The sequence below is a fragment of the Mastigoproctus giganteus genome, chromosome 2 (genome assembly GCF_048544385.1).
Source record: "Mastigoproctus giganteus isolate SK-2022 chromosome 2, ASM4854438v1, whole genome shotgun sequence".
Taxonomy (NCBI): Eukaryota; Metazoa; Arthropoda; class Arachnida; order Uropygi; family Thelyphonidae; genus Mastigoproctus; species Mastigoproctus giganteus.
The window spans coordinates 261959902-261986220 of record NC_143576.1 but is presented as its reverse complement, the minus strand read 5'-3'; the positions used below and the strand labels follow the sequence as shown (position 1 = coordinate 261986220).

General features: G+C 39.3%; 1 protein-coding gene across 1 annotated transcript; it reads right to left on the bottom strand.

Moving 5' to 3' along the window:
• Positions 1-5119: 5119 nt before the first annotated feature.
• Positions 5120-18589, bottom strand: LOC150090437 (uncharacterized). The gene is made up of 7 exons (XM_090369133.1): positions 18391-18589; positions 14143-14186; positions 13660-13752; positions 13301-13393; positions 8640-8735; positions 7882-7977; positions 5120-5286 (listed from the first exon to the last, which is right to left on the bottom strand). The coding sequence occupies exons 1-7, from the start codon at positions 18471-18473 to the stop codon at positions 5267-5269; spliced, it is 525 nt and encodes a 174-aa protein (XP_090225259.1). The 5' UTR covers positions 18474-18589; the 3' UTR covers positions 5120-5266.
• Between the last annotated feature and the right edge of the window lie 7730 nt (positions 18590-26319).

The following is a 26319-nucleotide window of genomic DNA, read 5'->3' as shown; positions in this document are numbered from 1 at the left end:
ATTGTTTTTTTTCACAACTGCTGTATCTTCGTACCGGTTCGAAATCGGATCCACGTTGATATGAATTTTTTCCAATTAAGATTATTACTATATTTAATACCAGTGAAATTAATAATATAGTTTATTAAGCTAGTCGCCTAAACTACTACGCAATTTAAGGTGACGTTTCAGGTATCTTACCGATACCCATCATCAGATTCTGATGACGGGTATCGGTTAGATGCATGAAACGTCACCTTAATGTACAGTAGTTTAGGCGAATAGCTTTATAAACTATATCATTAATTTCACGTTGTATATGAGTGGTATTAAATATAGTAATAATTTTAATGGAAAACAAACAAGTAATGCTCTTCCCCGACCTACATGAATTATTTTATTTTCGTCAAAATCACTCAAGGAAACAACCCCTGACGTGGCTGATTTCTCCAGGGACACCCCGTAAATTTAAGTAGCCAACTCATTGCAATTTATGTACAATATTAATAATTTCATTATTTACAATATTAACTTGAGCAGTCAGAAGAAAATGTATGTATTCAAAACAACACCATTCTATTGAGAGAAAAAGTTAAAGGCTGATTCCGCAATCTCTAGAAATCTGGGGCCATCTCTAGAAATTTTGAGAACTTTCGAGTGGCTGATATCGTGACGAAATATATCGTGACTAAAATTGCCCTCCTAAAAGTATCCGTACATCGAACCCCCACGTACAGTCCAGCGACTGATTTCGAGAAGGGGGTGTTATTTTCGGTTACATATCGCTGACATTGATTCCTGCAAATTTCCTTACAGCCTACATTATCAAAGCCAAATGTCTGGGACGTTACCATGAAACTGAAGGATGACAGTACCACTACCGTCCAGCAGCAGACAGAAATTCTAGGAAAGTTCACTCCATATGACCAGAGATCAACAAGGGGATCTCATCGGACTTGGCTGCAAAACATCAGCCAGCAATTTAAGGTATCGACAGGAGTTGAAGTCTGTACCAATACACTGCGCAGGGAACTCCATAACCTCGGATTTCAGGAAAGAGTGGCGGTTCATAAGTAAATATCACCAACCACACTGAACAGTCGCCTTCGTGGTTCGGCGAACGCTGTAATTGGTCCATAGAGAAGTTGAAATCAATTCTGTGGAGTGAAGAATTTTGCAACACCCTATTCCGACTAGGGAGAGAATTCCCTGCTGGGAAAGTGGTGTAGCGAGATTCGTCTTTAGAGTGTTGAGCAGGTGTGGTTGTGGAGGATACCTTGTAGGGGGTGGAAAACAATAATGATGATTGTTTATATTTATTTATTTATTCTTATTTCGTTTTGTTCCCTATTATGTGTTTGTCCACTTTATTCTTATTTCCCCCACTTACGCATCTGACTTTTCTTCCTAGGAGAATTCCAGATTCAAGGGAACTTCTCAATTAATTATAATTCCCTTCGGAAAGGCTGAGTGTTCAGGAATAACAACTCACAAATTAACAAACAACAAAGTTTATTTACATATATACAACATAATATACAATTGAATAAAAAACATATAATATACATACAAGGTTAAGTCAAGGATACCTTGCATATATTATTCTTATATTAGCAATCAATATGCTATTTTCATCATTATAATCATTATAATCTGTGTTTCATCATTATAATCTGTGTTCTCGCCATTCTGTTACAATACACTGAAGACCAATCATAACTTTCCTAAAGTCTCTATTTGTTATTAGTCTTTCAGTTAGATCAACGATTCTTCATCAATACAAACACTATATTCAATTATCCATCCTTAGAACATTCAAATATTCTCATATAAAATTTACTATATTCAATTATCTATCTTTAGGACATTCCAAGATTCTCACTATAAACTTTATTATAATCATCTGAACAACAATTTAATCTATCACTTATCTTTCGCTTCTCTTGCATTTTACAACAACCCTTTTTTGAATTAATTAACTCTGTTAGTATATATATAATTTATTTAAGAGATAATTTATCTATCAAGTTACTTCTAGTGCTATCTCTGTTTTTCATTAATTAATCACTATACTGTTTCACTAACAGTCCTTGTTAACTTACAGTACTTAATAACATCTCACCTACTTCTATCTTTTTTCTTTCCTTTCCGGGCAGGTTCCAAGCTTTCCTGGCTCTCAGGGTACCTTTTGGGGATCTCTTTCATCAGCTACACCTGAATTTGCTACAGATGATTTTTTAGGAACTCTTTGCTGCATTGGGACTGGCGTTCTTTCTCCACCTTATTAAAACCTATCACAAGGAAAACTCATAGGGCATCTCACTCTAACTCCTTCTCCACTCCACTTTATTAAAACGTATCACAAGGAAAACTCATAGGGTGCTACCCTCGTTTTTCCGCTCCACCTATTAAGAACTTTTTCAAGAAGAAAACTTCTCAGGGCGCTACCCTTCTCTTTTCCCACCACGACCAAACACTCAACTGTTAACTGACACACATTTCCTACCACAACAGAACCCTCAACTGTCCATGTTTTACTATTTCATTTTACCTATCTCGACGAAAATCTCGACTGCTGTGTCCCGCTGACTATTTCATTTTCCCTAGCACCAACAAAAACTCAACTTAGAATCCCACTAACCCATTTTCCTAAACACCCACAAGATCTCAACTCGGAGATCTGTCACTAACTCATCTTCGCAAAACACTCCCAAATTCTCAACTCTGTGTCTGTTCTCATCTTCGCAAAACACTCCCAAATTCTCAACTCTGTGTTTCTAACTCATTTCCATAAACACACACATAAAACTCAACTCTGTGACTCACTCGTCTCCCCCTGTTCACTCACTTTTTGTTCATCTCCTTTTCTGTACCGCCTACATATGTCAAATGCCGCCCTAGTTTTCTGTTTAACCAATCTTACTCATTTTATCAACTTTCTCTCTCTTCTTATTCGCTAATTTTTATCTTTCTCACGTTGATTCCTTGTTGCTCGATCTAACTTCTTATTTTAAGAAATTTGTAAACTTTCTCAGGCTGTCAGTACCTTTGAAGTCAGTCTCTTATAGTTATACTGTAGCAGACTAATTTCCCACGATCTAAAACTTGCCATCACCGACAGTCAGAGCCAGACTTCCATCTAATTCCCAGCATTTGTTCCGTTTTTACTGTCCAGGTGTGACCGATTAAAGAAATGTCCCGACAGCACATGGTCCACCGCGCTATTGTTTACCAGAGTTGACACGTTTTACTAATAGCCGGTGCTACTCGTTTCTATTTTTTTTTGGTTTGCCTGTGTGAGCTGAGAGTCGAGTGTCCCTAGCTTGCTAATAGCTTTCTACTTACCGCTCCCCTCGTATAGACGTTGTCTAATTTAATCCCTTGGCTTGTAAGGTTCGCTCTCCTATATTGCCATATTATAAGTTTTACTTTAAATAAATCTCACTCCTCCACAAAATATTATATTTGTAAGATTTTACATCTTACAACCTGAAGAACATCTGCTGTTAGAGTGCATTGTGCCAACAACGAAGTTCAGACATGATGGAGTTGTGGTGTAGGAATGTTGTAGCTTTAGTGATTGCATGGGGAACCATGAACGTCGACGCCTAGCTTAACACTTTGGACAGTTGCATTTTCCCGATGTTGCAGTTTTTTGGTTAAATACAACCAGTGCAGTTTCAGAATGACTCTTGGAAATGAATGTACAAAAGTTTAAATGGCCAGCGTGTAGTTCAATTTTAACCCCATTTGAATCCCAACTCATCCCACATCGATAGCTCAACTGATTACTGTTTTGCGGGTAAAATAGAGGACTCCACCTGGTGCAGACTACCGTTCATTGGGGAAAGCCTATCCAGGAGGAGGGAGAAGTGTCATAGCGGCCAATGGGAGACCGACACATTATTGAAGTGACTGGAACCAATGTGAAATGGAAGTGTGTCCGGATATTCTCAGGAAGGTGGTGTACATGTACTTGTATAAATAGCGAAAGTTGCGTCTAAAATCAACAGCACTTATGTAGCCTTCAGGAGAAAATTAATTTATGAAATGCGTGCTAAAGTGGAAAATTTGTTAAGAATCTATAAAAAAAAAACAAGTTGTAGTAACTCAGTCCTATCGGTGTAGCGAGGTAATTTATTTCAGTTTAAAAATATATATACATGCCCCATGTAATAGCGGTTAGGTTCCTCTGTAGCCATCGGAAATGCCCAGATTCGTCGTGGTAAGGGTTCGGAAAGCGTGCCACGAGGATGCTAGTATCCATGTTGACTCAGTTGCTTCCAACCGATATTGGATTGCTACAGATCACTACTATGAAGAGTTCGTTTCACCTCATTTAAAAGGTGGTCAATTGGAATGTAATGACTGGGGACACCAGCGCACTGAGCTGAATTCACTCTCTGTTCCTGGAACCAGTTTTGTAAAATTCATGACGCATAATCCTTTGGAAAAAACTGTTTCGTGATTTACACACTGCAACCTTGAAAATACTCGCCTGGTCGGAAGCAATTTCCAGATAACTCGTAGTATCCCACTATTTCTTCAATGGCATCAAGGCAAGGGGGCCCATTGTATACCGCGAAAACACTGTTCACGCCATTAACCGCCATACCAGCCTGGTTAGTTGCCGCCTGGAGGGATCGGTCCATGGACTCATTATGTTTTTGCCATATTCTGGTCCTCCATCCTCTTGAAACAGCCGGAACTAGGATTCGTCAGACAAGGCAACGTCAGTCCTCCACTGTCTTGCGCATCCTTGAACTGAACTGTACACCTGCCAGCTTGCTTTTTATAACATTGCACGAACAAGTGAAGCTTTTACAAAATTATTGTTCCGCTGGGGAAGGTATGAATGATGGAATTTTTGGCTGATTCAGAAAAAGCCTCTTCCTGTATCATTTAATCATTATAATACTCTTTGATCAACGTAATGTTTGTTTGTTTTTTTTACGATAAAAGTGAATGGTAGTGCACTTAACGCATTTTTACTCTTTAGTTGGCCAATGTTTCAACCTTGAAGAGAAATGTTCATTCAAAGTGCATGCCTAGGATCCTAATCAATGTCACCAAAAATCCCAGGAAGAGTGTTATTTTTTGTTGTCTGCTTATATGGTGTTGTATACAGAATGACACAAAATTTTGTTACAAAAATCCAACTATTTATTAATAAATTTCAGAAAGATTCAGCACAAAAAAATGAATTTCTTTCATAGAATATAAGTTCTGTCAAAAATATCTGGTGGTGTTTGTTGAATCACAATAAATCCTTATTTGTCCCTCACTCCTACAAAGTTGGAATAATCTCTGTAACAAGAAAAAAAATATATTATTCAAGCCGCAAGTTAGGCATTCTTTGTGCTGTTTTACTAACCTCCACATAAAATAATTCTTTCACTCCAATTCACACATTTACATAAAAAAAAACAACCGAGAAATTGTGCAGCAGATCCTAGATTTGCTGCAAATAAAAATTGAAGTTGGACAGGTTAGTCCAACTTCAATGGTAGGGAAAATCTTGGAAGAAATGATTAAGAGTGTAATTCAGAGGAATTTAGACATAAATGGCATTCTGAAGGCCACACAACATGGTTTGGTCTAGGAAAATCATGTTTAATGAATCTAATAAGCTATTTTGACAAAGTTACTTTTGAGATAGATGTAGGAAAAAATTACCACATAGTTATTTCGATTTTAGCAAAAAATTCGAGTTATTCCCTCATGACAGTTACTGTATAAGCTGTAATATGTTGAGATTACTGGGAAGATGGATTGTAGGGTGGCTGAAGGGTAGGGAATTGTATTTAATGGATATTCTCCAATCGGTGTAACGTGAAAAGTAGTGTGACCCCAGAATCGGTTCTTGGGCTACTGTTGTTTCTAATTTTCATATACGAGATTGACGAAGAGATGGAGGGCGTGATGTCAAAATTTGCAGATAAAATGAAGATTGGGAAGTTGCAGATTTTAATACAGCAAAATGCAAGGTCTTACAAGGAACAGCACTCCCCAAAATAAGTTATAGGGATTGAACAGTTTTTGGGATTGAATTAAAAACAGTAGAGGAAGAAAAGCATCTGGGAGTTACAATACGGGCAGATATGAAGTTTTCCAAACAGTGTAAACAGACATCCAGGAAAGCCCATGGTGTCCTATCGATGATTTATCGAACGCTGTCCTGTAGGCAGAGGAAAGTCATGATCCTACTGTATAAGGCAACTGTAAGACGGCATTTGGAAATCTGGGTCCAAGTATGGAGACCTTACCTGAAAAGAGATATTGAGCTTGTTGAAAGGATCCACAGACGGGCAATTCGCATGCTGATATAGGCAAAAGTGCGACGGTAAGAGGCAAATCTTCGATTATGTGGATCTGATTGAGGTTTATAAGGCTCTGAGAGAGGTTAAAAAAATGAATGAAGATGGAATTTTCACTGTCATAAAGGATTCCAGAACTAGAGACCATAAATTCAAATTGCAGGAGAAGAGGTTTAAACTAGATTGTAGGAAGTTGGTTTTTTTTTTTCAGACAAAGAGTTGTTAATTACTGGAACAACTTCCGCAGGTAGCTGAAGCGTAGAGTTTGAAGAAATTCGAAGATCAACCAGATGGCTGATTTGTATTTTCTTATATACTTTTTTTTTGTTTGGAGCAAAAGCCTGTGGCTCCTTGCATTATACTGCAAATATCACTGCTCGACAAAATGAACAGAACACGTAAAAAACGTGGTGTAACTCGAAGTGTAGTTCGGTTCTCTGATGAGTCTCGTTTCACCCGACAGATTCTAGATCTTATTTCATCTGGAGACAAAGAGGAATGTGGTACCATCCCTCCAACATCAGAGAAAGGAATATTTACGGTAGAGGCGGTGTGCTCGTGTGGGGCGGAAGAAAGATCAGCGGCCACAGCACTGTTCTTGTTTTTGATAGGGGTACCATGACTGTACAAAGGTACCGAGAACAAATCCTCGAACCCTATGTGCAACTTTTTAGGGGGCCAGTTGGCCCAGGTTTTCTTTTCATGCCAGACAACGCCACTGCACATAAAATTCAAGTGATGGAATATCTTGAAACTGAAGATATCCAACGACTGGCGTGGCCAGCACAGACTTAAATTCGACCGAACATGTGGGGAACGTCCTTGGGTGTCGCATTGCACACCTACAGCAAACTCCTCGTTCATTGGCGAGCTAAGGTCTCTGCTGGTAGAAGAATGGGATTTGTTCCCGCAGAATCTTATAGACACCCTTATATCATTCATGGTTGACGGCTGTCAGGCCTGTTGGAGGGGATCATATACCTTACTGATATCACGTGGCCATGTTTTCGAGCATCTTGTATCGACTTGTGTAATGTGACATTTTTGGTAATTCTTATACAACCTCTATAACTGTTTCGTATACCTAACCGAAGTTTTTTTTTTGAAAACAGGGCAATACCAGGATAACTCATTGTGAAGGCAATGTTAGTTCTGCTGTGAGCTTTAAGACTACTGCTTTAACTAAGGACTAGTTTATGGTAATCCTTTTCTATCTTAAAAATAAACACAGATATAAGCTAATAGATTATAATAAGAGCAACAAAATACATTGAGTTCACCAACTGTTGCTCGCTATCCTGGTATAAAAATATTACTTTGCGTGAATAAGATATTATAATAATTATAGTATTGTTTATTTTATAAGCGCTTTCTCGGAACGCTTGCAAAATCAGAATCTGTGGGAAACCTCGGGTTTTTCATCCAGAGAACAGCAACTCGTTTTTACGCGCTATTACAGACAATAAATAAAACCCAACACCTCACATTCTTAGCTGTTTTGGTCCTTAACTCACCCACACAAGAGTAATAAAGAACATTTTAACAAACAATCTCTCAAAAAGACAATCTTCAATTATCAACTGACCTGGAAACTGACAGAGACTCCCTGAGTACCCTTTCTTGCAACGACACTTGTGTCTCCTACTGCATACTCCTTGGTTTAAACACGGGGGTTGACAGACTGAAAAAGAATAATTTCTTTTATTCCAGAACTGCTGCAGCAATAAAAATCATTAAGCAGACATTGGAATTAATCTGTATTTTGAAATCTGTTTTTCGGTAGGCAGTTACCAATTTTGAAGAATTTCTGCTTTAATGGATTTTATTTCTAAAGTAGTTCTTTAGTGAAATATCAACAGAGATTAATACATAATTTGGCTACAAAAATGTAAATTGAGATTTTTATTCTTAATAAAAACTTAGGGCGATGTCTATACGCAGTAAATTAACAGAGCGTTGCCTACTCGGTTATATTTTTCGAATAAGCAACGCTTCCCCAATAGAGAAGACTCTCCTTACTTATTCTCAATGGACACCATTACCCAGATGGCAGTTTCAGGGCTATTTGGCCCTTCATCAGTTTAAGCACCCGATGGTATAACTGCTGGCAACCAGGTGTGAAAATAATTCAACTATATGAGAGATGTCAAATGGTGTTTGGCACCATTTAGCATTTTCCCCACCCATCGATTAAGGACCAAAAGTGGTTGTATTCTTTGAGAAGAAGTAAGAATGAGTAGCAAATTAAGAAATCAGATCGGGATCTCATTTGCAAAATCCAGAGTGGAAAAACACGTTAAAAGATATACTAATAAGTGTGTAGAGAACTTGAAGAGAGTTTACCAGGAGTTTCACAGCGACTTCCTTTATATCCAGCTTTGCATTTGCACTTGCCATTTTCGGTGCAAGTTCCTCGGTTTTCGCACTTCGGGATGCATGCTGGAAAACAAAATAGTCTCATTAATTTCTTGCCAAAAATATTGGTGTAATGGCGCTGTTTTCGCCCAGTTAACCTTAAACGCGATTTCTCGTGGGAATGTGTGTCGGGTTACAATTTAATGAAAGCTGATAACACGGCCCAGCCATAAATACGTAATGTGCTCGGAGATTTAAAATTGTAAGCAAATCCCTCGACACGGGGGGAAGTTTACTGAGTAAATTTGAAACCGAACCTTCACGAAATTATCGGAATATACCATCATTAAATCTGAAAAAAAAAAAACTTTGTTGAAGATAAAATTCCTCTATAACGATCTCAGCAAGCGATTGATAATGGCGCAGTTTGCAATATTAATTCGCAAAAATAATAAGGGAAACGAGGTTGCATATTAGTGAGCTCACTATCGGCGAAATCTGTTATTAAACTAGTAGAGTACAAGTAGTAAAAACAAGAAACATGAATGGAATCAAGTTTGTAATCACGAAGGAGCAAAAACACTGAAGGTGAGAATAAGGGATGAGAGGCCATTCTATGCATTAATAGTCCCGTCTGAACACGGCCTCATAACAAAAAAATAATAAATTTAAAATCAGTAGAACCTGGCAGTTTAGAATTTCCCAAAGGGTACCTAAAGTCACCAGGCTTTGATAGTCAACATTACTGACCGTGTCTGTAATATTGATATCAGTGGTCCAGCCCCTGATGACATTTCTCCAGTTGCTCTTCAAACCTTGTGCTCTTAAACTTTCTTATTCCACTGCTATTTTGCCTTCTGCTTGGTCAAATTCAATGGAAACGTTGGTGATATTCAAGCAGTTTCTCTTAGCATTTCTAAGGCTTTTGATCCTGTTTTGCATAAAGTTCTTCTTAAATAAACTTCCATATTAAGGATTGCTGACTGTTTTTTGCAATTGGGTATGTAGTTTTCTCTCTGACAACTCTCTTCAGGTGATGGTAGATGGCACTTTATCTTCTAACTGCTCCAGTAATGCTGGTGTTCCCCAGGGAACACCAGCATTCTTTCTCCAACTCTTTTTCTCATGACTCTTAACGACCTTTTTCCAGTTATTGGAAATCTTATCCATAGTTTCGCTGATGATAGCACTCTACATTCCACCCTCTAGCTTTGAGAATCCTTACCCTGCAGAAACAGATACAACTTATCGAATGTCCCCCACCGATTCCTTAAATGGAGATTTCTATGCAATTCTTCTACCTGGCGAAAAAAAACCGCATTAACTTCAATCCTTATAAACTCGATTCTGCCTAATATCTCTCAAAAAATGGTCTACTGCTTCTGTGCTCATCTTCGATGACGCTCAGATGTCTAGATCGGTCACTCATCTCTTTTAGCGGTTCACCTGATTTTTAATTAATATCATATGGCATAAGCAACTCACAAATAATTCTTCCTCTGCACCAAGAAAAGTGCATTTTTTCTTTCACCCCCTGCGCTACCGTTTTCTAAACAATTGCTTACTCATTAAAAATCTGAAATCTGCCCTGCTATGGAACATTGTTCCCACATCTCGGGTTGTGTCCCAAAGCCTCTTTAGGCATAAAGATTCCATTCAAAAGAGGGCAGTCAGGTTAATTAATGACCCTCTTTTACAAAGGCTCTCCATTCTCTGGCTCAAACATTGAAGTTTTTTCTATGTACGTACATGATCAGTATATTCTTAATTTTTAATTGAATCATGATATTTTAGGCCTGACTTAGCCGAGTGGTTAGGAACGCGAGTACAGTAGCACACGTTACTGCACAAGGAGTTCAAGGCAGGCCTTGATCTCCTTGTGCTCTAACTGCCGAACCTGCATTATTCCCATGTATTTTTAGATCTCTCCTTCGTGGCTTCAATTTCTTTACCAGTCTACAGTTGGTGATTTCGGCCGACTAATTTCCCCCGATGCAATCAGTGGATCTTGCATTTGTCTAGACCAAATTCCATCCTGATATCATTGCTGAATTCTTCGGTGATCCGGAGTAGTTGCTGGAGTTGTTTCTTGGTTGCCGCGTAGAGCTTGATGTCATCCATGTACATCAGGTGGGAGAGGGTGTACAGGTTTTCCTTTCCTTCTTTTTGGTTGTATCCATACTTGCTGTTGTTGAGCATGGTGGATAGCGTTTTGAGTGCTAGACAGAACTACAGTTGGCTCAGGGCATCTCTCTGAAAGATTCCTCTTCTGATTGGGATCGGTCTCTTTGTGATGTTCTCGACTTTGATGGTGGTACTCCATTTTTCATGGTTGCTTCTAGGAAGTTGGTCCCTGTTGGATTGAGTTTGTAGATTTTGAGCGTCCCTAATAGCCATTTTTAAGGCACGGAGCCGAAAGCCTTGCGGTAATTGATGTAGCCCGTATTTATGTTGCGGCGCTTCTTGTTAGTCTTGCTCTATAACTGTGCTCTACAGCAATAGCCAATTGCTCCTTGCATCCTTTGCTCATCCACTTGCATTCTTTCTGCTTTCGGCCTAAAATTTCTCCTAACTTCTCTTTACTACGGCGGTCCTTTGATCTAACCCCCCACTGTACTATTCTTTCCTAACTTACCTATTCTCAACTATTCACACTATATCCCCTTTCCTTTTCCTTTTTTTCTGTCTGCGCGGGTAGCACAATGGTATCGTCACCGACCTCCCCACACCGGGTGGAAAAGGCCTGGGTTCGAATCCCGTCGATGACGCGAGGAACTTTAATGGGCTTTTTTCACTCCGTGGCTGAGTTAGTTGGTCTCAGGCATAGATAGCAAGGTTTTTCTCCCCAGTAACTGGGGTTTTTTCGTCCAGCAAAACAGGCAAATCAACCATAGAATATACGCAATTTACAGACACAAATACGGGTTAATGTATTTAATTACGGGCAACCCTAAAATAATAATTCCTTTTTTTCTGTCTATTCTGGAACTTTGCTCTATACTGGTGTGCAAAATTTAAGGACCAGTCAGGTTTTCCCTGTAGCTTCTCACAGGAGTGGCCTGGATCTGGGAAAAGCATACCAAAGGAACCTCGTGAGGTGCAGAAATGATGAAGGAAACAAAATGGTACAGAGGGACTTTATTCAATAATGGCAACATAGCACTGGCTGCCACGATACAGATGCATCACTGCCAAAGATGAAATAAAGGGAAGGGGTGGTCCTCAGTAGGCGATATGGCCATCCCTAATGTCGATGCAGGCTTTGCACCGCCTGTCCATACTTAGAACAATGTTGTTGTTAAGTTCTTAAGGTAACGTCGTCCATTCCTCTGTCAGCGCCATCTTCAGCTGGTGAACATTTTCTGGTAGGTGGGGACGTGTCGCTAGGCGTCTCCCCAGATTTAGATGGGCGGAACGGGCAGGTCAATCCATATGAACAATGTCCTCACTTTCCAAAAGCATATCAACAGCTGCAGTGCGATGGGGTGTGGCGTTGATATACATAAACACGAACTCGGGGCCAATGGCGCCTCGGAACAGACGCGCATGGGAAAGGATTACCTCAGCACAGTAGCGTGCACCAGTTACAGTACCACCTTCCAGTATCTGGAGTTGTGTACGTCCAACCAAGATAACGCCTCCCCAGACGAGAACACCTCGACCGCCATATCGATCCCTTTCAGTGATATTTGCGGGGTTATACCATGTGCCAACCTCTCCCCAGATTAACTGACGTTCAGAATCGTTGCTGAGACTGAATCTACTCTCATCAGTAAAGAGTAACTTAAGTAAAGATTTGTGGTTGTAACCTTTAGAAATAGTTTTGGTCCTTAAGTTTTGCACACCAGTGTAATATAGACAAATAAGATGGTGGTAGATTCTGGCCGCTCCACGTGGAGTGGATGGAGGGTGGGGCGTGGTGACCAGGTTTTGCTGCTTTCCATCTGCTAAGAGCCAGGTATGGTCGACAACACTACAACATAACATATCATAATACTTACACATCCAACACACTACATACAAATTGCCAGTTTTGGCGCAAGCTTCAGCATAAGATAAACAATAGCGGCTAAGGGGGAAAACCCTGGGGTCCGCCACAACAACACACGAATATCCCCGAATATTCGTCCACTTGCTGTTCGGCCATGATGTTCTGGCACTCTAAATGGTCTTATATCTTCTTGGTTATTCAGAAACTTATACATCGTTGAGAGACAGGTGATTGGTCTGTTGTTATTCTTATTTTCTCCTTGGTGAGGGTTCCCCCCGTGACGGGTACTAGTACCAAGTGCACAGGGTGATTGTTAGGTCTGGTGTTACTATTGGCCGAGGCATCGTTATTATTATTATTAATTGATATTTTAATAAAATTTAGTAGTTTTGTTAAAGTCAAAACACATTTAAATTACTTCATTTTAAATGACTTTGGAAATGACGGGACAGCGTCCACTGAACCAGTAAAAACACGTAGAATTTCAAGAACTTCCACTCCACAGAGGAAGTGCATTGAAATTACAGTATAATAAAGTTAAAGTTTTTTTATTTCATAGAACAGCACCTTTTCGTCATGTTCCACTAACTGTATTTCTTTTGAGTTTAATGGACATTCAGATGTAGCAACAGGCCTTACTTGAACACAACGAACTCACCTTTGTTTTCACATCGGCGTCCTGCGAACTGTTCCGTGCACTTGCAATGACCCTTCACACAGCGCCCTCCGTTCTTACATTTGGGGTTGCAGGCTAGAAAGTAAGAATACCGCATTGAAAAGCAAATTTTGTAATATCTGTATAATTTACCTCGTAAATGAGGACCATATTTCACTTATATTGCAATTTTAAGGACCATATTTCAATTTTAAGGATTTTTGCCTTTTCTTCACCGCCACAAAATCTCGAAAGAGTATGAATAAATCTATAAAGTACTGTGCTCGCAATGTAACTGTCAGTTCCAGGAACAACAAGAGTTAGATTTTTGAAATTCGCAGGTTGCGAAATGATAAACTTACCCGGAAATTGGCATCGATCTCCTGTAAAATTCCTCTTGCATCGACATCTGCCAACCCGACACACTCCTTTGTTTTCGCACTTTGGAACGCATACTGGAAAAGTTGAAAGTTTTTTAATTAAAGCCATCTGAAAACCATCGTACTTATATTACTGAATTTTAATGCAATATTGTGTTAAAATCCATTAGTGAAACTTTAATGCAATCCTGTTGTAACACCAATTGATAAATTGATTTCTATTCGTGTTTCTACTTCTCCTATAGACCTGATGAGGGGGTTCAGTTGGGCCTCTCAACGTCGCCAAAGAATTAAGTGTAAATTGATATGGTTCACCTCAACAGACATTTAAAACTCCATCACGGGGCGTAACAGTGTTTTATTAATTTTCCTTTCAAATCACAGATAAAAAGAAAAGCTTTACGAATGTTTAATTAAGTGTTGTTCAATTGTGTCACTGCTTAAAAGAATCAACTGTTTACGTACCTCTGTTAATAACTCTACCTGTGGTCCTTCCAGCACTGAGACTCCTAAACAAATGAAATATCACATGATTATAAAAAGGCCAACTATAAAGGTTACAATTAAATTGAAATTTTCACTGCATAGGCTACAAACCTATCAAGACCTAACAAGAGAATTGTTTCATCCTTTAAAATAATCTGTCAAAACAAGCTCTTTCAATGGTAAAGCATGTTTTAAAAGAGAATTATGAAGGTCCTGATCGCAGTTATTGCACTTTGCAGTTAGGCTGCGCTTGAAAAAAAAATCGATGTACAAGTTCTAATCCTTGATGAGCATCTTTCAATAAAACTTCTTGATCAACCACAGTAGGTTCCTCCTCTTCATCACTAGAAATTTCAGAAGATTCTATTATGTCTTCAATGAGTTCCTCTTCATTCGTGCATATCCTGACAAATTCAATGTCCGCATCCACTTCTGCGTAATCTTTGAAGTTTTAAGTTTTCTTGTAAGTTTAGGTGATGACGCGCGCGCTCAAATATTTCTTCCCTATTATCAGACTGTTCTTCGCAATTAATAGAGGACATGCGGAACTTCTCACATTGCATCATTCAAGGCGGTAAATCCAGCAGGTACTCGACAGTGGCTCCACCTCTCATTGTCGTTAACTTGACAGTGAGAGGTGCAGTTTTAATCAAATATTTTATTAAAATCCATTATCCACAAACAACAAAATTTTTCTATTCTTCTCACTCATCCTGCGATCTAATTCTCTGATCCATTCTTCGTAGATTTGTAATGTCTTCCGTGCCTTTTTTGGCTTGCTCGATTCATAGGATGTTGATTGCGCATCGGTAATGTCGTCAAACTTTTAAAGCATCCGGGCTTCTGAGCTTTCCCAATGACCGAAGAGTCCAGTTTCATCAACATTAAAGATGGTATTGTGATCGTATGTCAGCAAAACATTTTTAAACGATTTTCCTTCCATTCGTTTGTAGCGTCAACGTCCATCGCTGCACTTTTACCACACGTTTTTGAAAGACAGGCCACGACGAGTCTTAAATTTCTGGAAGCTCGCATCCATGTGAGCTTTTAAATTCTTCAATATCCATTTGATTCGCAAACAATTCAGCCTTAGCATTTAAAAGATTACCATCTACAGGTCGTTTTTTGCACGCCTGATCATTACCCATTCCAAAAGTACCTTTTCAAGGTCCGGATTCGTCGCCTTCCGTGCTGGAATCGTACCCGATGTAGCAGATTTCTCTAAACTTTCAATCTTTCAGAATAGTGAACAGAGTACTCTTAGGAATACCGAACTGTTTGTCGATGTGCCTTAGGATGCACACTGTTATCTACAGCTTGCAAAATCCTAATTTTGTATGCGATTATCAAAGCTACCCGCTTTCTTGGAGCCCTACCAATAAACATGTACTCCAACTATGAAATAAACTTCTATCCGATGTTCATTAACTATTTCAATAATTAACTATTTCAGTAAACAATAATAAATAATAATTAACAATAAATTAATAACAATTAATAATAATACATATTTATTATTATTATTAATAATAATCAATAATAATGAATTAACAATTAATAAATGATAACAATAAATAACAAATAATAAAAATTAATAATAAAGATTAATTCGTAAATAATAATTAACTATTTCATTATATTTGAAGCGTTCTGTCATTTTTAAACGCGAATATTGTAATAAGAAAGTGAAAATTCAGATTAAGAGGAAAAAATTTATGGTCGTTATATTTTCAAGGCCGTTATACCGAATGTAAAATAGCATCAGGTTAACGAAAAATTGGCCGGGACCAACCACATAGGACGCTGTAACGTGTTGAGACGTTAAAAAGAGGGTCGCTATAAAGTGCTTCGACTGTATAATGTTTGGAGGTTCCCTCTACTAATACATATTTCATAAACTACTCCCTGATTGCAATAGAGATATTAAAATAATACTAGAATTGCCACTGACTGATTTTTATATACGATGTTGAGTCACTTTTTCAATTCGATTGAACATTGCTAACGAATTTCCATAAATTTCCTGCTTGAGGTTATAAGTTCGACTTTAACGCATCTGTTTGAAGAGCCTTTTGGAAACTGTTTCTAATAGCTGTAGAAGGCCAGTCACTCCCTTTCACTGTATCTCAGGGTTCCTCGCAAGCAACATGGGCGACAGATCCATAATGGTTTGTCGTCCGTGTTCCAGTCAGGTTACATATTGGCAATTGTTCCCGGATGACTTGGAAATCCCCAAAGCAGCAATTCGCTCTCTGACAGCACAAAATCTCCACGTTGCCGGAATTTCTCTCTTCGTGTAGTCCAAATGTAAATTATGCCGTTTTCCATTTATCGAATGATCGCACCATTCAACTTTCTCCTTTCCAACATATTAATTCGGTCGTCTTCTCCAATCAATTTACGTTTTGATTTCTATGACGTGACCTGAATACTCTCTTGGAGAGTATTCACTTCGAACTGATCACTTTTTTATATTTTTGTAACTTTTCCGTTCACCATTTACTATTTGAATTTACTGTTTAAAATCTCGCTTCTTATTTTTTTTGCGGTTTCTTAAGATACGAGTTATTGGGCCTTTTACATCTACCATTGTCTGCTTATAGTTCGATGTATCCGCCATGCTTCAGCTGAAACAGTGGGATCTGCGTACATTTCGAAGGTGCAAAATTGCATAAATAAATAAAATGCAGTTCGATTTAGCAACCTAATTATATTCCAGTGAAGACTCTGTTAGCGATGTATCTAACAGTAGAAACATCTAAAAATTGCCTTTTTTTTACAGAATAACATAACGAAAGTTAACAAAATATTGTATCGCTAAAATTGCAGTCAAAACTGTGCACAAACATAGAAACACTATCAGAAATTTAATTAGAATTTTAATCTCATCTGGAACACAGACGACAAATCATTATGGATCTGTAGCCCATGTTGCTTGCGAGGAACTCTGAGATACATTTAAATTCAATTATAAATGCAATCAAACGAGTAATTTTTGGAATACACCCGAACATACTTGGCTGGAAGGAGTCCCCCAAAGGTCTTCTATTGGATCTCTTGTTCCCTACATCCATCCATGATCGTGGGAAACAGACAAAAGAAGTGGTATTCGCAAGACTTAGAATTGGGTGCACTCAGCTTACACACCTATTTTTATTATTGGGAGAAAATCCACCCCAGTGCATATCCTATCACAAGCAACTCACGGAGTCCTCGTAGGAATCACAGTTGGTAGGATTAGTGTCCTCCCTACACCGGGTGGAAAACACCAGAGTTCGAATCCCGTCGATGACGTGAGGAATTTTTAGCAACGTGGCTGAGTAAGTCTTTCTCAGACGAGGATATCATGGCTTTTCCTCCCAGAAACTCCAGTTTTTCGTCCAGCAAACAGAAGGCCGACCTCAGAACGCACGCAATTTACAAACAATATACACGGAGCAACATGGCCTTAGTCGCCGATGCTCCTAAAATCCAACAACAACAACTCACGGTCCGTAATTTTCTGGTAGACTATCCTCTTTACTCATCCGTCTGCACTAGCACCATCCCAGTCATTCTGCAGATTGAATGAAGCTCATATTTTATCCCATTTCCTTGTAAATCATGCCAACATAGAAGAACTTTTAATATACTTGAAGCGTATTGGTACATCAATATAATTCAATAGGTCTAATATATTAAATGGACTATGAAAGGCACAATTTGGCCACAGTAGCCCTTGTGCCGCTAAACATCATTACAACAACACGATCGAGGTTACTGCTTGAAAGATGGTGGTAGTCCCCACCATCTTTCAAGCACCATCTTCGCTGATCATGTAAAACTCTTCTTTGCAATAAAATCCTTTCCTAACATCTCTGCTCTTCAGACTTCCATCAGTTCGTTTGTCGCCCGAAACCCGAATTCGACCAAACCAAATGTAAAACTATTACATTTGCAGAAACTAGAAAAAGGGAACAAATTTCAAAAGTAATACTTTGTCAATCAGACACCTCTCGCCATAGCCTTTCACATACTCGTAAAAGATCTTGGAAATCACTTTCATTAGCAACTTGAGAATCGTCACTTCGTTCGAATATTAAACAAAATACGAAGTCACACTTGGAAAAGTTAAAATGAAATCGCTCAGGTATTTAACAGACAATAAAAAATCGTATTTGACCCATGCAGATGAAAATTTTGGGTAGTCGCCTACTTATACCGGCCTATTTTTTCAACAATACTTACCTCATTCTTCGAGGTTCAACAATTTCCAACTGAAAACACACAAAAACCAAAGCTAACAGACCGAAGTTGAGCCACGAAGCCATTTAGAAGGGACGATTTGCTGATGGAAGATCTGCTTGCACGCGAGTCCTCTGTGGACTCAAAGATGTAAATGTCCCCTCTTCAACTTATTTCTTACTACAAATCACACCCAGGGGGCGTAGTACTTGAGCGGAACTAAAATAAAGGATTATTTTTTGCTCTTTAAACTTGTACGGCCTAAAGGTCAATTAGATTAAAAGCTGATATCCGAAATCTGGTTGACTTCCTCATATTTAAGGAAGTTGCATTTCCTTAAAAAAAAAAAAGGAAAAGAAAATTCTTTCCTGTTTCATTTCAAGGGTGACCGAAGGAGAGTTCGAAGAAAAGACCGCTAGTCATACGACTGCGTTTCTTGATAACTTGATTCAGTTCAATTGCAACAGAACCCTGACATGTTCTCACTGAGTGGAGTTTTGGGATCTCTTACAGGCAAACGCGGAATTTGTTATTTCTCAGTTCATTCCTCGTGTCCTTAATTAAAATCTTTGGCATATTTTGCTCTATAATTTCTCGCAATCTCATGATCGCTAACAGGCGGTTTTTTCTGTCTCCATCACTAAATCCACAACATTTTTCATTGAAAATGTATGCATTTGTGAAATTATCCTCCACTCTGTGCGATTTGCACAAGAGATGTGAATACCACCTTGTATACTTTGAATACTGATAAAAATCCGTGTTACCCGAATCCAAGATCAATGGACATTACTCTTCTTCCAAACCAAGAAAAGGCTCGGATTCGAATCCCTTCAAGACAGAGAGGAATTTTTGGGTTTTTTTCACACTGTGACCAGATTATTCGGTGTGAAATCTGAGCGCATTATTTATCTGTTCCAGAAACTCTCAGTTTATTTCACTGAAAGATAGAAAATAAAATTAAAATATACACTGTGCTGCCACTTTATTAGGTACACCCCTGCTGTGCAAACAAATGGTTTGTCCCACAATGTTGCAAGTCACATGACCGCAGTTGTGGATATAAATGCAGCAGAACAACCTTTCTAGTATCAGTTAAGTGTACAAACCGTAGCAAAAATGGGGAAAAGGAGTGATCTAACGGACTTCGAACGTGGCATGGTAGTAGGTGTAAGATGTGCTGGACAAAGCATCTCTGAAACGGCAGTTCTCCTGAACTTTTCACACACCACAGTTTCAAGGATGTATCGAGAATGGTGCAACGAACAGAAAACATCCTCTCAACGGCACTCCTGTGGAAGAAAATCGCTTGTTGATGAGAGAGGTCAGAGGAGGATGGCTAGAATCGTCCAAGCAAACAGACGGGTCACAATGTCGCACATCACGTCAGAATACAACCTTCGTGCGCACAACAAAATATAGCAACGGACCACTAGTCGCACTTTGTCGCCAATGGGCTACAACAGCCGACGGCCACATCGCGTACCTTTTTTTTTATCAATGAAGAACAAGAGAGCACGCCTCCTGTGGCCACAGCAACACCAGCACTGGACTATCGAGGATTGGAAAACAGTTGCTTGGTCTGACGAGTCAAAGTTCCTGGTGCATCATGTTGATGGAAGGCTCAGAATTTGGCGAAAACAACATGAATCCATGGATATAGCCGTTATGTCTGACGATTACTGTGCAAGGCGGTGGAGGCAGTGTTATGGTGTGGGGAATGTTTTCTTGGAACACGTTGGGCCATTGATACCCATAGATCCACGTCTGAATGCCACATCGTACCTAAACATCGTTGCTCACCAAGTGCATCCTTTCATGTTGACAGTTTATCCTTAGTCAGATGGTTACTACAAGCAGGATAATGTGCCGGTGCACAAAGCCCGAATCAATATGGAATGGTTCCAGGAATATGACAATAACTTTTCTTTGCTGCAGTGGCCGCTCAGTCTGCAGATCTCAATCCTATTGAACATCTTTGGGATGCGGCTGTTTTGAAGGCTAAAGGAGGCTCAACACGCTACTAGGTAGGTGTACCTGATAAAGTGGCAGCCCAATGTACTTAACAATATTTTAGGGCAAAGACTTTAAACTACGGAGAGATTCATTAAACGAACAAGTTTGTGCATTGCATCATGTTAGTACGTAGTGAACCATCGAAGTAGGTGACATGGCATTGTTTTGTTATATCTCATATTGTGAATGCCTTCACAACGAGTTGCCTTGATATTGTACCTTAATATGCAAGTCTTCACCAGTGGAGAAGAATATTGTTACTTATTCAAACGGTGCCGTCTGGGTGGCGGATACCACCACCACCCAGACAGAACCGTTTCGAAGCTTTTTGACCTCTCATTTGTGGGCGGGTAGGTACTCTGGTGTTACAATAAGTGACAATCCAGTTATGAAGTATAACTGCACAATAGGTGCTCTTGACATCTTAAAGGCTGTCGATTGTGTTTGACATAAAGGTCTTTTAAACAAACTTCCATCTTATGGTTTGCCAACTGTTTTTGTAATTGGTTATCCAGTTTTCTCTCTGATCGCTCACTGAGGGTGATGGTAGATGGCTCTCCGTCTTCTAACTTCTCCACTAATGCCGGTGTCCCCCAAGGTTCAGTTCTTTCCCCCACTCTTTTCCTTTTGTATATCAATGACCTTCTTCCATTGACTAGAAATCCTATCCATAGTTTTGCCGATGATAGCACACTGCATTCAACTTTCCATTTTGAGACACCTTGTCCTGCTCAATCAGCTTCAACTTCTCGAAAATCTGCTGCCAATTCCTTAAATGCCGATCTTCAGGTAATTCTCCAGTGGGGCAAAGACAACTTAGTTGATTTCAACCCTTCTAAAACTAAGTCTTGTCTTATATCTCGCAAAAAGGATTCTTCTGCTTCTATGCTTATCTTTAGTGATACTCCAATTTCTAGGCAAAAGGATATATCTCTTTTGGGGATTACCCTGACTTCTAAACTCTCTTGCACAAGCACATTACAAATATTGTTTCCTCTGCATGTAAAAAAACTTAGTTTTCTCTTTCGTTCTCGGCGTTACTTTTCTCCCAAACAGCTGCTCACTCTGTATAAATTGCAAATCCGCCCTGCCATGGAATATTGTTCCCACATCTGGGGTGGTGCCCCCAAAACCTCTCTCAGGCTTCTTGATTCCATTCAGAAGGGGGCAGTTAGGGTAATTAATGATTCATCTCTAACAGAGTCTCTCCACTCGCTGTCTCATAGACGCACTGTTTCTGCTGCATGCCTCTTCTACAGATACTTCCATGGGCACTGTTCTTCTGAATTGGCTTCTATAATTCCCGCTCTCTCTTTCAAAACAGTCCGAACACATGCAGCGAACATCCATTTACTGTCCAACTTCAAACTCACAGAACCAACTTTTCATCTTCCTCATTTATTCATTCAACTGCCGTTTTCTGGAACAAACTTCCTTCATTCGTATTTCCTGAAAATTAGTCTACAGTAATTCAAGTCCAATGTCAACAAATATCTTCTTTCGTCTTCTCAACCTCCAACCCAAGCACGGTACCAAATACTATAAGTTCTAACACCTCTCGTGTTTGGGGTGTACATAAAAAAAAAAACAAAAAAAAAACTATATGATAGATCCCAGATGGTGTGCAACTTATTGTAACACCACGGCACCTACGCGCCCACCGATGAGGGCCCAAAAGGCCATGAAACAGTGCCGTCTGGGTGGTAGTTGTATTGCAGTCACAGCATGGATATTTTAAGGGCGGTCTTGTCTGATAAATCTGATCAGATACTGTGACGGAGTAATCAAGGAACTGAATGCAAAAATTAAATTTGATATCATAAACTTAGATTTCAATAAGTTTTTTTTATACTGTTGCTCATAAAAGACTGCTGTGTAAACTTGGGCAAAGTGGCATTAAGAGAAAGTTACTGCTATCGATATTATTATTATTATTATTATTATTATTATAATCATCAATTTATTTCTCTGTCATTGGGACAGTTAAGTGAAAGAGCACAGAGTGCTTATCAATGGGAACTTCTCTCGTGCATTAACGTTATCAGTGGAGTCCCCCAGGGTTCACTGCTGGGACCATTGTTGTTTATAATATTTATTAATGATATTGATGAAGGTATATCAGGTTTAATGTCCAAGTTTGCAAATGACACAAAGGGTTGGCAGGGTGGTTAACGACGGTAATTATGGTGAGTTACTGCAATGACATCTAGGAAAATTGGGTCAGTGGGCTAAGAAATGGCATTTGAAGTTTGCATTGACAAATGCAAGATATTACATGTGGGTAGTAGTAATCTCAGAGTAACTGATGAACTGACTTTTTGTTATTACACTCAGGGTAGTGGAAAGTGTAACCGATCTGAGAGTAATTGAACTTTTATTAGAATGTGGCCAATTTAACGGGTCTTGGACTTGAATCCTGCTGTTGAATTTATCACTCTTGGAATGGAGTTTTTCGTCAGCAACCAACTGTAAAAAGTAAAAAGTAATTTTAAACACCCTCCAAATGACTTTCTTTAGAACTATCCCGAAGGTGTCTCTATAGTGAATGCGATATTTTAGCTGAAAAAACAGGCTCAAGTTGTTGGTTTTGTATGGTCTCGTGGATTGTTTTCTAGCTTTGCAATATTAATGTTGATGATCCTGCTCAGATAGCTGACAAAGTGAACGAGTATTTTGCATCTACATTCACGCATGCGGAATTCTGTAGGAGAGTAGATGATAGAAGGTTATTAACTCTAACAGGGAACTAAATGATATTGTAATAACTGAGAGCAAAGTAGAGGAGAAATTGTTGAAGATAAACACAAGAAAGGCACCTGGGGTGGATGGGATCTATCCAGTTATATTAAAGGAGGCAGCAAAGGAAGTAAGCAAACCCTTAGCCATAATTTTGAGAGCATCCTTGAACTCGGGGGAAATCCCCACGGACTGGATATGTGCAAATGTATCCCCAATTCACAAAGGAGGATCAAACAGTGACACAAGTAATTACAGACCTATTAGTTTGACTTCTGTTGCAGGGAAAATAATGGAGCCATTGGTTAAAGAAGCATTTCAGGATCATTTAAACAAGATTGCAGCAATAATTCAGACACAGCATGGGTTTGTCAAGGGGAAGTCTTATCTTATAATTTCATTGGATACCATGATGTGGTTACAAGGGAACTGGATGCAAAAAATAATTTGGATATCATATACTTGGATTTCAGAAAAGCTCTTGACACTGTTGCGCATGGAAGACTACTGTATAAATTGGAGCAGAATGGTATTAAGGGTAAGTTGCTGCAATGGATAAAAGGGTAATTGAATGGAAGAAGACAGAGAGTGGTAATCACTGGACGCTGCTCTCTTGGACTAATGTTATTAGTGGAGTTCCCCAGGGTTCGGTTTTGGGCCCATTGTCGTTTTGTATATTTATCAATGATATTGATGAAGGTATATCAGGCTTAATTTCGACTTTGGCAGGGTTGTTAATGACAGTATGCTACTACGAAAGGATCAAGAAAAGTTCGGTAGATGGGCTGAGAAGTGGCAACTGAAGTTTAACATTGATAAATGCAAATTACTGCATATGGGTAGAAGTAATTCCAGAGAAACATACCAGCTGTGTGGTACACTCAGGGTGGTAGAGAATGAAAATGACCTGGGGTAATTGTACAGTCAGATATGAAGTTTTCTGAGCAGTACAGACAGGCTGCCAGATCAGGTCATGTGGTCTTGTCAATGATATTCAGGAATTTTGCTAGTAGGGAGAAGGAAGTGATTATTTCTTTGTATAAGGCAATGGTCAGACTACACCATGAGTACTGCGTAGAGATTTGGAGGCCTCATTTTAGAAAGGATGTAGAGTTGCTAGAACGAGTACAGAGAAGGGCAACGAGATTAGTGAAAGGAACAAAGGGGTCCTCTTACGAAGAATGGCTTAACTTCTGCAAATTGCAGTGTCCGGAGACTAGGCACGTGCGAGGTGGTCTGATTGAGGTGTATAAGGCCTTGAATGGTTTCAGCAAACTCAATGCTGACGGGTTTCTTCTTCTTGCTCTGGTTAATCGCCCGAGGGGACATAAATTCAAATTAAGGAAAGACAGTTGTAGAACAGATGTGCGGAAATTTGCCTTTAGCCAGCGGGTGGTTGATTGCTGGAACAAACTTCTATCTGTCGGAGTTGAAGTTGATAGCCAAATTAAATTCAAGGAAGAACTGCACAAACCTTTAGAGCGAATGGTTGTGTGAAATCGGACTTTTTATTTGGCGCAGGCTGTGTAAGGTTGGTTTCTTGCCTCGTATGCTTCTGTTAACGCTAATGGTAATACTAATTGGATGGTTTAGGTAAACCATCCAATTAGTAAACAACGTACGCATAAACTCAGTACGTGAGTTTATGCGTACGTTGTTATTTAAAAAAAAAATGTAGCGTATTACTTTTGAGACTATCTCGGTAAAATATTAGGATTTGTGAAGAGTATGACAAGTATGATCTGGTTTTGTAATATAATTTGCAGTCAACAGTGAACAACAATTTCTCTTTCATTCATACAAACGGACCATGAATCAATCAAAGGGATAAAATGAACCTTACGATCTTTATATTGCTAGATGGTACTGGAAGCTAGGAAGGATATGCAGGTACCATTCATTAATCATGATAATACACTATAAAGAAATGCACTAAGGGCTGTTTGTTTGTTTGTTTGTTATTTGGTTTTTAGGAGCATTAGCAACTAAGGCCATATTGCTCCGGGATATGCGGTGGTCATTTCCTGACCTTTCCGCATCCTCCGTATTTGGTGGTGACGGGCTCGAACCCCGGTCTAATCAAGAAGCGTGTGCTACGCACTGCTGCTCCTTCCCACCTGGCTACAGAGGCGGCAGTCCACTAAGGGCGTGGGAGACATCAAGACTACATTGATCATGAACATCAACCGGAAAATACGGCTGCGTTGATGCCAAAAATGCAAAGGATGAACGCAGGAGGACTGGAGGAAAATCACCTGGTCCGATAAGATAATCAGTGGCGACGGAAGAAACGTGATCGCTTTGAGTAAGTTGAAAACAGTTTAGAAATGAACTATTGAGACACTTTATACACCATCATAAACAAATTTACTAAACCATCATTATCTTACAAACCCTTTACCAGGTTCTTGTTCACATTCATAATGAGTCATAACAAATTAGATTACAAATTAGGCTTTCCTAATTGCTGACGTCTGTTGTGTGAGCCGTCTCTAACCTTAAACTTTGCAATTTACCGGAATAAACTATCTGTTACTCCAGGTCCTTGGTAATGCATTTCCTTTTTTAATGTAGTTCCTGGTGTTGATTACTTGATCTTGGATGGCGAGTAGGAATCCTTCGGTCTGTGGGAAGAACCGTCCGTTCGCGAGTCAATCGTTGAAAGCCATCTTATCTATGTAGTCTTGAAGGAGGCCATTGTAGTGTCTGCCGTGAACTGTTTCATTCGCCCATCTTTCTGTCTTTGTTTTTATTTATTTATTTAATTTCAAGTTAGTCTGTGTGAATGTAATCTCCTTGTTGAGGTTGAGCGATGTGTTGTTTGTCCGTCTGTCTTATGGCTCGGTTGAGCCGAATAGAACTTTGTCGAATGATGCGCTGCATGTTTTATCCTGAAAAATTCCAGCAGATTTGATAGTGGCTAAAAAGAATGTTGAGTAAGGAAACAAATCGTAACAACTCTAACAGGAAAAGAGGGGAATATTTGGAGTATACCCTACCTTATCCACCATAGCTAGGAATAAAATTTCTCAAAGTATCTTCAGATGATGGCAGGCTCGCTTGGATCAAGCAGATCAGAGAAGAGATACAGATTCATTCCTAAGGTCAATAGTGTCGATCTTAAGAAGGAGCCGTGGTGTGTACTGAAGACCAATGTAGGACTTTAATAATTGTTTTGGA

Bases quoted from the DNA above. Each gene is read 5' to 3' on its own strand.
- LOC150090437 (XM_090369133.1), bottom strand. From the start codon at position 18,473: ATGGCTTCGTGGCTCAACTTCGGTCTGTTAGCTTTGGTTTTTGTGTGT. The intron at 7,978-8,639 runs GTAAACTCTCTT...ATTCTTTTTCAG, and splicing joins AAGTCGCTGTGAAACTCCTG to TCTGTCAACCCCCGTGTTTA. The intron at 5,287-7,881 runs GTCAGTTGATAA...TTCTTGTTACAG, and splicing joins GAGTCTCTGTCAGTTTCCAG to AGATTATTCCAACTTTGTAG.